The 14,011-nt window shown below is 42.4% G+C and overlaps 1 protein-coding gene across 2 annotated transcripts in view; it reads left to right on the plus strand.

Moving 5' to 3' along the window:
* PDE8A (phosphodiesterase 8A) overlaps positions 1 to 14,011 on the plus strand; it is a 199,131-nt gene that overhangs the window by 96,180 nt on the left and 88,940 nt on the right. Inside the window, exon 1 of one of the 2 annotated variants that reach the window (XM_077828785.1) lies at positions 4,228 to 4,253. The exons of the other annotated variant lie outside the window; for it this stretch is intronic. Within the exon in view, the coding sequence (XP_077684911.1) occupies positions 4,239 to 4,253 (15 nt within the window). The 5' untranslated portion in view covers positions 4,228 to 4,238. Of the gene's footprint in view, positions 1 to 4,227; positions 4,254 to 14,011 lie in introns of those variants that run through there. 2 annotated transcript variants of the gene reach the window in all.

Genomic DNA, 14,011 nt, shown 5'->3' on the forward strand with positions numbered 1-14,011 from the left:
GTCTGGCATTGCAAGCTTCCACAGGGCTATTGCCACTCGCTTCTGAACTGTGAGGGCTGCTCTCATCTTGGTATTCTTGTGCTTCAGGGCAGGGGAAAGCAAGTCACAAAGTTCCATGAAATTGTCCTTACGCATGTGAAAGTTTCGTAGCCACTAGGAATCGTCCCAGACCTGCAACACTATGCGGTCCCACCAGTCTGTGCTTGTTTCCTGGGCCCAGAATTGGCGTTCCACGCCATGAACCTGCCCAATTGACACCATGATGTGCACATTGCAGGGGCCTGTACTTTGTGAGAAGTCTATGTCCACGTCCTCATCACTCTCGTCTCCGCGCTGCAGTTGCCTCCTCCTCGCCTGGTTTCATTTTTCTTGCAGGTTATGGTTCTGCATATCCTGCTGGATAATGCACGCAGTGTTTATAATGCTCATAATTGCCGCGGTGATCTGAGTGGGCTCCATGTTCCCAGTGCTATGGCGTCTGCACTGAAAAAAGGCACGAAACGATTGTCTGCCGTTGCTCTGATGGAGGGAGGGGTGACTGACAACATGGCTTATAGGGTTGGCTTACAGTGAATTAAAATCAAGATAGGGGGTGGCTTTGCATCAAGGAGAAACAGAATGGCCCCCTCAAGGATATAACTCAAAACCCTAGGTTTAGCAGGCCATTGATTTCACGGAGGAAGGGAGGAGAAAATGAATACAAAACAACTCTGGTCTATTTCTTGTTTTGATCCACTTCATCTATCTTTATACATCTTGCTGGCAGCAGACGGTGCATTACGACTGCTGACCATCGTCATCTTCAGGGTGCTTGGCAGAAGACGGTGCAGTATGACTGCTGGCCATCGTCGTCTCCTGGCTTCTCATTAGAAGACGGTGCAGTAGGACTGCTGGCAGGACTGAATCGCCATGAGACGAAACTTAAAAGGGAAATGACCTGGTTGAGTCACTCCCATGTTTGCCCAGGCGCCCCTGACCGACCTCACCGAGGTTGGTTAAAAGAGCACCCTGGAGTATGTCAACGATGGCTACCCAGTCATACTGCACTGTCTGCTGCCGAAAGACAATGCAATACCGCATCTGCCAGCACCCAGGAGACATACGGTGACGGTGAGCTGAGCGGGCTCCATGCTTGCCGTGGTATAGCGTGTGCACGGGTAACCCAGGAAAAAAGGCATGAAACGATTGTCTGCCATTGCTTTCACGGAGAAAGGGAGGGAAGGGGGTGCCTGATGATATGTACCCAGAACCACCCGTGATAATGTTTTTGCCCCATCAGGCATTGGGATTTCTACCCAGAATTTAAATTGGTGGCGGAGACTGCGGGAACTGTGGGATAGCTACCCACAGTGCAACGCTCCGGAAGTCGGCGGTTGCCTCGGTACTGTGGATGCACTCCGCCGACTAAATGCACTTAGAGCATTTCTGTGGGAATACACACAATTGACAGTATAAAAATGCTTTCTACAAAACTGACTTCTGTAAATTTGATCTAATTTCGTAGTGTAGACATAGCCTATATAGTAAGAAACAGCTCCTTCCCTGAAGATCTTACAACCTAGATATATACAAGACAGACGAAGGGTATATGACAAAGAAGAAGAAGGTTGAGAAGTGAGTCACAGAGATTTAGTACCTCAGTCAGAGTCCCACTGGGAGTTTGTGACAGAGTCTGGAATTGAACCCACGTGTAGTGCGTCCCAGTTCAAGATTTTCTTGAAGTACAGTTTCTGAGGAACCAATAATTTCGTTTAGAAAGGATTCCTCTCCCTTCATTCCTAGCCTGCGGTGCTAAGAGCTGGCTGTAGTATTAGGGAGATGCATAAGATATCTTGTCTTCATTTAGCCATAATTTAAATATGCTATGCAAGGCATAATGTGCACTGAGGGGTTTTTCACCCTTCTCTGAAATGTCAGGTATTTGCTACCACTGGAGACAGGATACCAGACTAGATGGAGCTCTGCTTGGCTGTGGTATGATCATGCACATGTTCCAAACGTGAGGGTGCATGACCAAAAAAAATGTCCACAATCTTAATTGTCCATATTCTCCTCAGCAAAGCACTGTTATCGGTAGTTCCACTACTTCAACTTATTGCACTAAAATGTTGATTATTAATTCATATGAATGTTTGTTTATATCTGTGCTTAGTAAAAACCAAATGTTTCAGTGCTCTTCTATGTTGATAATAAATGAATGCCTTTGATGTGGTAACACTGTGATAAGGTTAATGTAATTATATTTATACAGTTACAAAGAAAGAATTGCATGGATGGGTATCGTTGCCAAATGTATTGCTTCATTTTCTTAGTCATTTTATAGTCTGGGTAATAACGCTCAGAAAGACACAAGAAAATAACATTCAAGGTAAGGAGTGATTTTTTTCATAATTAAAGTTAAATTAAATTTAATAGAAAACACCTTTAAAATCCCAAATCACAAACTAAATTGGGAACTCCATGTAGGCTGAAGGTCAGAAATGTATTTGGATTTTAAAGTATTTGAAAATCAGTTCCTTTTCCCCTTACCTGCCAAAAGTCCAAGTTCTCTTGCACAAGAGGAGATCACAAATCCCTGAACCGGAGCAGAGAGTTGCATGGCCCTGTGTATGTGACACGTCCAAAGAGGGTTGCTAGATAAACGACAGTGTTTTTTTTAAAAAAAGACCAAAATTTTCAAAACTGGATGCCCACAGGAAAGCTCCTAATTGCATATTTAGTTGCATAGGTACACATTTTTAAAGCACACTAAGTCAAGACTTTCCCTGGGACTTAGGCTGCTGAGTGAATTAGGTGCTTTTGAAAATGGGACTAAGGCACTTTTCTGAAAATTTTACCCATAAATAATTTGATCTGATTTTCAGAGGTGCTGAGTACCCACATTCCCACTGACATCAATGGAAACCTGGGTACTTATCACCTTTGAAAATCAACTCACTCTTAGTTGAGTGCCTAAATATGGATTTTGGAGCCTAACTTTGGGCACTTGGGTTTGAAATGTTATATAATACTCACTTGCTAGTTATAAACAGGAAGCTTTCCGTAGTAAATGAAAGGCCCAAAGTCATCAACTTCTGCAGAATCTAAATCCCATGATGCAGCACCGTGAAAAGCGACCAGATTCTTGTCCACTTTCACTGCAGCTGTTGAGTACCCCGGAGACAGGGACATTTACAAGGATCACAACAATTTTAGTCTGTTGTGTGGGTGAGCAGCAAACAGTAGGTGCACAACATCTTTGAAAATCAAGCTTTAATTGTGCACGTTGGGTACCCAAACACCAAGGGACCAAGAATTAAAGGTCATCTTCAAAAATGTGTCCCCTAATGCCTAACTAATCACTTCCGTTCTTCTAAGCCACTGGTGGGCAAACTTTTTGGGCCAAGGACCACATCTGGGTTGCGCAACCGTATGGAGGGCCAGGTAGGGAAGGCTGTGCCTCACCAAACAGGCTGGCCCCCACCCCGTATACACCCCTTCCCACTTCCCGCCCCCCCCCTCAGAACCCCCAACCCATCCAATGCTCCTTGTCCCCGGCCCGGCCCAACCTTCCCGGGACCCTGGTCCCTAAGCACCCCCAAGGATCCCACCCCCTATCCAACCCTCCCCCGCCCCCCGCTCCCTGTCCCTCGACTGCCACGACCCCTATCCACACCCCTGCCCCTAACCGCCACCCAGGACCCCACCCCCTGTCCAGCTCCCCCTGTTCCCTGATTCCAACCGCCCCCTGTCCCCGACTGCCCTTCGGGGCCCCCTTACCATACCAGAGCCAGCTACACTGCTGCACTGCCCGAGAGGAGCAGTGGGCCAGAGCGCTTCCTGCTTGGTGGTGTGATTGCAGGGGAGGGGGAACAGTGGGGGAGGGACGGGGGCTAGCCTCCCTGGCGGAAACTCAGGGGCCGGGCAGGACAGTCCTGGAGGCTGGATGGGGCCCGCGGGCCATAGTTTGCCCACCTCTGTTCTAAGCTCACCTTTCAGTATAGCCCTGAACTCTGCATTTGTTAGGGAAAGAGAATTAGAAAAAGCAGAACTGTAAAAACTCAGTTCTGTAAAAACTGTAGGTGATTTGTCCTTTCCCTACATTTTTGCGCATACAACTCTGAGACCATAGTGCCGGCTGACACTTGTCTCCTATTTTACTGAAAATCAACCCCCCCCCCCCACACCTTGTGATTGCAAACTCTTTGCTTTTCTGTACAGAATGCAGACGTGTGAGAGAGGAGAGAAACTACAGTACCATGCTGTGCTTCAAGGTATGCACCTTTTCTGGGGAAAGTAGTCACTTTTTTCAAGGCCCAAAACTCACATGTAGACTTTTGAGACTGCCTTTCAGTCCAGGCATGTTTGTAATTATTTTTAACGTATTAAAGGCCTAAAGAGCCAAAGTCAATAACTTTTATGACCTGTTTAATGCCAAACATGAAACCAGAAGACTTGATTCTTCAATCACTCTTGCATTTGTTTTGATTCTGAGTTAGGAATGGTAGAATAAGAAAGTTAAACTGCACGTTAGTTTTGATATCCTGACTTCTAGATTTTTTTATTAAATACTTTTTTTAGTGTACTAATACTTTTTCATGAAGTCTATCCGGCTACCCCACTGGCTAATTATAGAAAAGAAGAAGCTGAAGACACACACTCATGCAAAGGAAAAACAAAATGGGCTTTTTTTGCTTCTTTATGATATATAAAGAAGATCTAAAAGTTTTTCCCCTCTTTTTTTAATACCTTCTCTCCCCAGACAAGAGTTATTTTTTCAAATTAGAAATTCACATTTGGATTGCCACTGGGGACTCCATGCTAGGAGTGGTTTTATCCACCCTAGACAATTTTTTTTTCTGATTTTTTTTCCCCAGTGATGCTATTATTGGTGCAGTTCCACTGGTGGTAGGAATGCTAGACAAACTTGACAGTGGTGAGGCAGCTAGTGTGCTGAGTCCCCTGCCTATCATACTGACCGGTATCTTCCCATTGTTTTCTTGTATCCCCATCTGTCTTTCTCCATCTCTTGTCTTACGCTTAGTTTAGAAGCTTTGTGGGCAGGAATCATCTTTTTATTTGTACAACGCCTACCTCAGTCGGGTCCTGGTCCGTGGCAGGTGCTGTTAGGTGCTACTGCAATACAAATAATAAATAATAATAATAATAAATACCAGTGGTGTGCGAGCTGGTGTGGACAAGGTGCTCAGAGGAAGTCTACATGCTATGGTGATACGAAAGCCAGTGGCTGCTGACTCTAGGAGAGCTAGTGTTCCCAGTGTTGATACCAATGATGTGGTTGCACTATATTTTCAGAGTAAAGCCGACTGTGGACAAGGCATTAGATGACAGGAGCACTAGTGGAATGATGACATCACAAGAGAGAAGTGACAAAGCTGGACAGCTAAGGAATGGAGGGATTTTTAGATAGATTGTTTAAAACACTTTGGTTTTGTTGTATTTTTGTTAACACGCATTTAACTTCAGTGTCCAATTAACAGTTTGGAGAGCAAACTTCTTTGTTATCATTTTAATTGCCCCATCCTTTCAATTAAGGTTAAACATTCAATTAAATATGCTTTGAAACTTCTAGTAAAATGAGGGAAGACCAGGTTTGACATTCCTGATATTTGAAAAAACCTACCAGGTCTTCTTTATATATTGGAAACAGGAATAAAGAGCAAAATACCAATCTTGGAAAATCCTTTGCTGATTACCATTAAGACAGAATCTTCTTCTGGATCTTCTGTGTTAACTGTCTCTTTGGGGCTTGATCTTGTGATCCTTACTTGTAGTTTCAGTGGGACTACTTGGGTGAATAAAGATTGCAGGACTGTAGACTGCAGAATCATTGTGACAGGGACTGGGTTTTCTGTAGTTTGTACACAGCATCAGCACTTAACAATGAATATGTTACAAGAGTAATGAATAATAATAGTCACCTTGTTCAGGTCATCTTTCCTGTATGTGGTTTACGTTGTACCAGACCAGTCAATTTTCTCATCAGTTACCAGCTAGCTAGTAATGATTCAAAACTGTCCAATCATCATGCAGTTACAAGTTTGGTTTCCACCCTTCTCCCCTCCACACAAACCATTGTTTAATTGAGTAAGTACTTTTTCAGGTCAACAGACTTCATTGATTTATTTCATGCAAGTTCCTTTTTAACTGTCTGCATTATTACTATGGCAACAAAAATATAAACCGTATAAATGAGCAATAACCATAAGGAATTGTTACAGAGAACACATTTTGACTCTGTGTAAGTTTGTTGTTGAAACAAAAGAAAGGGAGGGATTCCTTCTTTCACAGAACAATGTCCAGGAAGAGATATACCGCACGAGCAAGAGGATGGATCACCTCAGTGGCAGCCTTAGTCTCATGTATCCTGTGTAAAAGCATTGGGGCCTTGCAAAGAACTATGCAAAATTTTGGAATAAAGACCCAGAAGTGATCAGAATTAGCCTCTTTTGTAGTCTGAGCTTCTTTGCCCAACAAGCAGCCTTTCACTAGGAATTGTTTGTCTTCTGTGAAATTTTTGCTGGAATTTAACTCCCTAATTCTGTTTACCTGATTAATTTCCCTCGCTGCTCCACTGCCCTGAGAGATTCAGTGCCCCAGTAGCTTTTTCAAGCTCTCATTCTGAGGTTGTTACACTCCTCCAACCAAGACCAGAAACAATACAATGAGACTAATCACAGTCAAACCATACAGTTCACTACTGGTGAACTCTCTAATACCCACACATTCACAATCAATCCACAGAGTAAGCACTTTGGGGCGGGGACTTTCATTTATACAGTGTACAGTTTGTACAGTGCCTCACACAATGGGACCTCAACCTGTTTGGCCTCTGCAATATAAATGTTAAATAATAAGAGTTTAAAAAAGAACACCTTATGGAGTGAGTGCTAGAGGAGCCAACTAGGAGGGGCGCTTTTCTTGACCTGCTGCTCACAAACCGGGTAGAATTAGTGGGGGAAGCAAAAGTGGATGGGAATCTGGGAGACAGTGACCATGAGTTGGTTGAGTTCAGGATCCTGACGCAGGGAAAAAAGGTAAGCAGCAGGATACGGACCCTGGACTTCAGGAAAGCAGACTTCGACTCCCTCAGGGAACGGATGGCCAGGATCCCCTGGGGGACTAACATGAAGGGGAAAGGAGTCCAGGAGAGCTGGCTGTATTTCAAGGAATCCCTGTTGAGGTTACAGGACAAACCATCCCGATGAGTCGAAAGAATAGTAAATATGGCAGGCGACCAGCTTGGCTTAATGGTGAAATCCTAGCAGATCTTAAAAATAAAAAAGAAGCTTACAAGAAGTGGAAGGTTGGACATATGACCAGGGAAGAGTATAAAAATATTGCTCGGGCATGTAGGAATGATATCAGGAGGGCCAAATCGCACCTGGAGCTGCAGCTAGCAATAGATGTCAAGAGTAACAAGAAGGGTTTCTTCAGGTATGTTGGCAACAAGAAGAAAGCCAAGGAAAATGTGGGCCCCTTACTGAATGAGGGAGGCAACCTAGTGACAGAGGATGTGGAAAAAGCTAATGTACTCAATGCTTTTTTTGCCTCTGTCTTCACTAACAAGGTCAGCTCCCAGACTGCTGCGCTGGGCATCACAAAATGGGGAAGAGATGGCCAGCCCTCTGTGGAGATAGAGGTGGTTAGGGACTATTTAGAAAAGCTGGACATGCACAAGTCCATGGGGCCGGACGAGTTGCATCCGAGAGTGCTGAAGGAATTGGCGGCTGTGATTGCAGAGCCATTGGCCATTATCTTTGAAAACTCGTGGCGAACGGGGGAAGTCCCGGATGACTGGAAAAAGGCTAATGTAGTGCCAATCTTTAAAAAAGGGAAGAAGGAGGATCCTGGGAACTACAGGCCAGTCAGCCTCACCTCAGTCCCTGGAAAAATCATGGAGCGGGTCCTCAAAGAATCAATCCTGAAGCACTTGCATCAGAGGAAAGTGATCAGGAACAGCCAGCATGGATTCACCAAGGGAAGGTCATGCCTGACTAATCTAATCGCCTTTTATGATGAGATTACTGGTTCTGTGGATGAAGGGAAAGCAGTGGATGTATTGTTTCTTGATTTTAGCAAAGCTTTTGACACGGTCTCCCACAGTATTCTTGTCAGCAAGTTAAGGAAGTATGGGCTGGATGAATGCACTATAAGGTGGGTAGAAAGCTGGCTAGATTGTCAGGCTCAACGGGTAGTGATCAATGGCTCCATGTCTAGTTGGCAGCCGGTGTCAAGTGGAGTGCCCCAGGGGTCGGTCCTGGGGCCGGTTTTGTTCAATATCTTTATAAATGATCTGGAGGATGGTGTAGATTGCACTCTCAGCAAATTTGCGGATGATACTAAACTGGGAGGAGTGGTAGATACGCTGGAGGGGACGGATAGGATACAGAAGGACCTAGACAAATAGGAGGATTGGGCCAAAAGAAATCTGATGAGGTTCAATAAGGATAAGTGCAGGGTCCTGCACTTAGGACGGAAGAATCCAATGCACCGCTACAGACTAGGGGCCGAATGGCTAGGCAGCAGTTCTGCGGAAAAGGACCTAGGGGTGACAGCGTATGAGAAGCTGGATATGAGTCAGCAGTGTGCCCTTGTTGCCAAGAAGGCCAATGGCATTTTGGGATGTATAAGTAGGGGCATAGCCAGCAGATCGAGGGACGTGATCGTTCCCCTATATTCGACATTGGTGAGGCCTCATCTGGAGTACTGTGTCCAGTTTTGGGCCCCACACTACAAGAAGGATGTGGAGAAATTGGAGAGAGTCCAGCGAAGGGCAACAAAAATGATTAGGGGTCTAGAACACATGACTTATGAGGAGAGGCTGAGGGAGCTGGGATTGTTTAGTCTGCAGAAGAGAAGAATGAGGGGGGATTTGATAGCTGCTTTCAACTACCTGAAAGGGGGTTCCAAAGAGGATGGCTCTAGACTGTTCTCAATGGTAGCAGATGACAGAACGAGGAGTAATGGTCTCAAGTTGCAGTGGGGGAGGTTTAGATTGGATATTAGGAAAAACTTTTTCACTATGAGGGTGGTGAAACACTGGAATGCGTTACCTAGGGAGGTGGTAGAATCTCCTTCCTTAGAAGTTTTTAAGGTCAGGCTTGACAAAGCCCTGGCTGGGATGATTTAACTGGGAATTGGTCCTGCTTCGAGCAGGGGGTTGGACTAGATGACCTTCTGGGGTCCCTTCCAACCCTGATATTCTATGAAAATAAGAAAATGTGCCCACGGACATCTTCGATGAACAGAAAAGGATGCTAAATACATAAGGGCAGAACCTCTGCTGGTGTAAATCAGTGCACCTTGATTGACTTCAGTGCCTCTACACTAAGAATCTGATTCCTAGAATAAGTTGTTTGCTTAGTTCCGCCAGACATTGTCAATAGTTTGTGGGAAATGCTTGGGAAATCTATTGAGATGGGTGTTGTTTTAATTCCTTCTGTGAGAACCTTGAACTATTGGATAGGAATTTATTTGGTTCTCTAATACACCTACAGAGATGTGGGCAATGGAATTTATTCAAATAAGCACTGCTGGGAAAATTGTAACTCTGTATGGAATAGAACATAAAGGGCCAGCTTTTCAGTTGGTGCCAACTGGCTTAGATCCATTCCAGAGGAGCAACGCTGGTTTCCACCAGCTGAGGATCTGGCCCATAACGTGATACTGGCTCCGGATACTGGCCATTTGGATTAAGGTAATAACAGAAAGTAACTTCTGGTGTATCTACAATTTACTATCTGTAAGAGATGACACTGAGATTAAATTATCCAGAAATTCAAGATAACAAGACTTAAAAGCCCCTTAAGATGGTGTTCTTGGGAGGCAAATATACAATTTTAAGAGCCTGGACGTAACCCACTACCTTCCACCTTTAATAACTGGTTCCTTAATACATGGTATAATGTTAAAATGGAAAAATTAGCATCGTCTTTCCAAATAAATGGTCTGTTTTTAACAGTATAGATTATAGTGCAAATTCATCATTGGTGGAAAGAGTGCATCTGTCACTGAAGTTTGTGGGAGTGGTGCCTGTTGATGCCAGGACTGAATGTGGCTCTTTGTTTCTGGATTATCCATTTGAACACCTGAAGAAGCTGCCAAGAGAAACAATCTATGTACCAAATCTCCTGAGTGAGGTTGAGGCTAATAAGCCCCTTCTCCACAGACTTTCATGTTCCATATATTCATGCACATGTATGTGCAGAAACTTGAGGTGATTTAAAAGATGCTTACCGTGGCATCTTCCCCACACTCCTCCAACCAATACACTTTTGTTGAGTTAGGGCAGAATTTTGAGCTGCCTTTATAAGAGAGGAAGGTGCTGGCAAAATATTGCCCAGGAGGATCTCTCAACTTTAGATTTCACTTGGTAGGAAATAGCCCATGTTTGCTGGCCTTCAGGATGTGCTAAAAGGCCCATGTATTTCAGCAGTTGAGGGGGGATGGGGTTGTGATAAGTGAGATGGGAAGCTTTTATTTATTTATTTTAAAATTCAATTTAGGGTCTCAGTGGGGTTTAGTAGTTCTGTGGTATCTGAGATTGGGTGGTTTTGGTTATAAGACCAGACACTAGTTGTTTTGCTGGTGAGGTTTGGTCTCTGGTCTGTTGTTGCTACTGTTTTTATGGGCTGTGATTTCAGTCCCATCTCTTAGGGCATCTTGAGCCATTGGGTAGGAATTTTTGTTTCATGGTCTTATTGTGTGTTCAAAGTGAAATTAACGAATGGTTTGTTTAAACAACAATTAAGAAAATAACTTTTTTTCTGTATGGAATTTTATAGTGTGAATTTTAAAAACAACAAAGTTGCCATGATTGTGTTTACTATAATCCCTATTTCCTTATTAATGCAACAGATTTGCTATTGCATGGAAAGCAAGAGAGAAAGGAGATGGCATATGAATTTGCAGTTATCAGAGTTGCTTTTGCTCTGTTAGTTTCCTAGTCCCATTAGGACACTGACTCTGATTCCCTTGACTTACTTGAAAGTAAACAAAATTTAATACACAGTTAATTACTTTTGTGCCACAATGTTAAGCCCACAGCTTTCCACCAGAAAAGGAAATTCTGTTTTCAGAATGGTTAACGGCTTAGCTGATATTGTACAGTATGTGCACAAAGCTTTTAAAATGTTTAGTTGACTATGGGCCTAATTTGCTATTTAAGCTGTGTCATACTATGAGCCATGCCCCTGTAACAAGCCAAGATAAAAGGAGAAGCAGTTTTCCATTCTAAGCAATCATTAGGCATTACACAACAATTTCCTTTTTGCTTTTTGGTCTGCCAGAGCCTCATTCAAGTTAAATAAAATAAGTGCAGCTAGTTTATTGTTTTCTTTTCAGTTCTGAAGTAAACATTTTTTTTCTTTTGCTAATCTTTGCAAACTTCTTTAACAAGCTTATATTCTCTAGAGGTATCACTAAGGGTTGGTTTTGACTTGTGTTTCATGCTCTCCTATCCATGTGGAATATAATTATACAGAAACCCTCTCGTCCTCAGATCTCTGGTGTCTCTAATACAGTACTTAGTTAATACGAACTAAACCTATATTTCAATTCTCTTTTAAAGGCTGTCTGTCAAAGCCAGTCCTACTGTTGTCTTAAAGGCAAGATATACTCCTATAAACCTGAGCTGATTTTACTAAATATGAATATGTAGTATCATCCTTGTGGCACATAAGCTCCAACTGAGAAAAGCACTTAAGCATATGCTTAACTTTTAACTTTTTACAGATCTTGGTATTTTCTCATTCATTTATCTGGGAGTTTATATCACACAAACGCAGTATTCTGTAAGCACCTCACAAGTAGTTTATAACCATACCCTGCTGCATGGCAACTGAATTATATGTGCACACAGTGCTATGTGTATGCAAAAATTCCAACGTGGACACACACATCAGGATATGTGTGTGCCTAAGAGCTTGTCTACACTACCCACTGGATTGGCGGGCGGGCAGCGATCGATCCCGCGGGGTAGTGTAGACGCGATAAATTGACCGCCGATTGCTGTCCCGTTGACTCTGGTACTGCACCAGAATGAGGAGTGCAAGCGGAGTTGAAGGGAGAACGTTAGCTCTTGACTTACCTCAGTAAAGACACCGCAGTAAATTACGCTATTCACGTAACTGAAGTTGCGTATCTTAGATCGACCCCACGTGGTAGTGTAGACAAGCCCTAAATTTGGGACAGATTTGAAGATTTGGCGTATATGTTTTGAGGGATTAAAACTGCTCTCCAGCCCTTAAGATCTTCTTTGGATTCATTAACAATAATTTAATAAGTAAAAGCTTGTTAAATCCATGAATTGCGTATAAAACATCTCAAGAAATGGGAATACATTTTCTCACACGCGCGTGTGCAGTGGTCTTTCCTCGTAGGAAATGGAGACAGCTGCAGACCTGTCACTCATAGTACTCATCACAAGACAGACTTCCCAATATTCTAGAAGTTCTGCTTCTCTTTATAAGATGTCTTTGCCTTTCATATTTGGCTGTTTGAAATTTTGCTACCTAGGCAGCATTCTTGCACTGGAAGGAACAAAGTAGTCACTCTTAAGAATCAGTTTAGACCAAGAAGAATCTTATCGAGAATTGCATCGGGTCTCTCCTTAACACCCATAAAAACGACTGTGCATTATTTTGTGTGATCCTTTGATTACGTTAACACTGTTACTTGGTTCATGATTCTTTGCTGATTATGAAATGTAAGTTTCATATGTTTCGTTGTTTCACTAATGATTTTCCATTCCCTCCTTTCCTTCTTCAGTTTTCTGCATTCCTCTCATAATCTGGGGTAATTCTCCCCATTTATCTAGATGTTTCCATCCCCACCTTCAGATAACCTACAATTATTTCCTAATAGGCAATTCTATCCACCCAGCCAGTAGAAATACACTGCATTGTTTTCAACATTTCCAAGCACTTCTGAAATGAAGTATTTCAAAGTATACATTCATATTTTATGACCTCTTTGGCTATACGGTGATTATTAATCATTACAGAAGCAAGAAAGAGGAAATGACATCAGTAGATAAGATGAACTATGCAATAGCAGAAGCTTTATTCACATTGAATACACTATTCATTTACACAAAAAGATCATTTCTCAATTCAAAGAGGAATATTCTAATTTAAGGTCTAACTTCGGCCATATGTCAAAATCTCTATGGAAACAAAGCTTACTACTGTGTAGTGATCCCATAAGAAACACATTCCCCTTTGTAGATGGGCTAGTAGTAGGTGCATCTAATCTTTGGAGCTTTAGATTTATTTTTTTCCAGACAAGTACTTTTTTTTTTAACATCAGAAAACATTCTTTTCCTTTTTAATTTGTTTTTACGATGGTAAAGCTGAGATTTTTGGTTTTGGCCAGTTGGCTAATCTAATGTAATATGATCTATGAATGTGTAATTTTTTAAAAAAAAACAACACAAAATATTCATTTTCCTCCACATTGGTGGATGGCTTTATGAAACTTCATCTTAGATTCTCTCTGATTATTTAAATCCATTACATGGACAAGCAATGAAACCTGTAAAGATTTCAGAATAATCAATGAAATAAAATATTTGTATATAAAATTTTCAAAATAATATAAGTGAGAATGACAAACATCTATATATAATAAATTAGAAAAGAGGAATCCATAATAGCCTATTTGGAAATAAGATGTGGGGAGATATAGCAATCTTGTTTACAACGTGTATCTCACTTCTCTGCTACTGTACAGAAAATTGGAAAATGCTTGACCATGTGCTTTTCATTTTATATTGCATCTTCCAGCCAAGGATTTCAAAGTGCCTTAGAAACGTTAAATCAGCCTCACAACACCGCTGTATGTGGGTAGGTGTGTGTTCCCACCATTTTACAGATCTTAGTCTGAGGCTAAAAATGGTCGAGTGACATGCTCAAGGTCACAAAACAAGTAACTGTCAGAGCCTGTCTAGGAATAGAACCTTGGCACAGTTTCCTCTTCTCCCACCACTGGATCGCAACATCTGCAATAC

Source organism: Eretmochelys imbricata, chromosome 10, assembly GCF_965152235.1.
Source record: "Eretmochelys imbricata isolate rEreImb1 chromosome 10, rEreImb1.hap1, whole genome shotgun sequence".
Taxonomy (NCBI): Eukaryota; Metazoa; Chordata; order Testudines; family Cheloniidae; genus Eretmochelys; species Eretmochelys imbricata.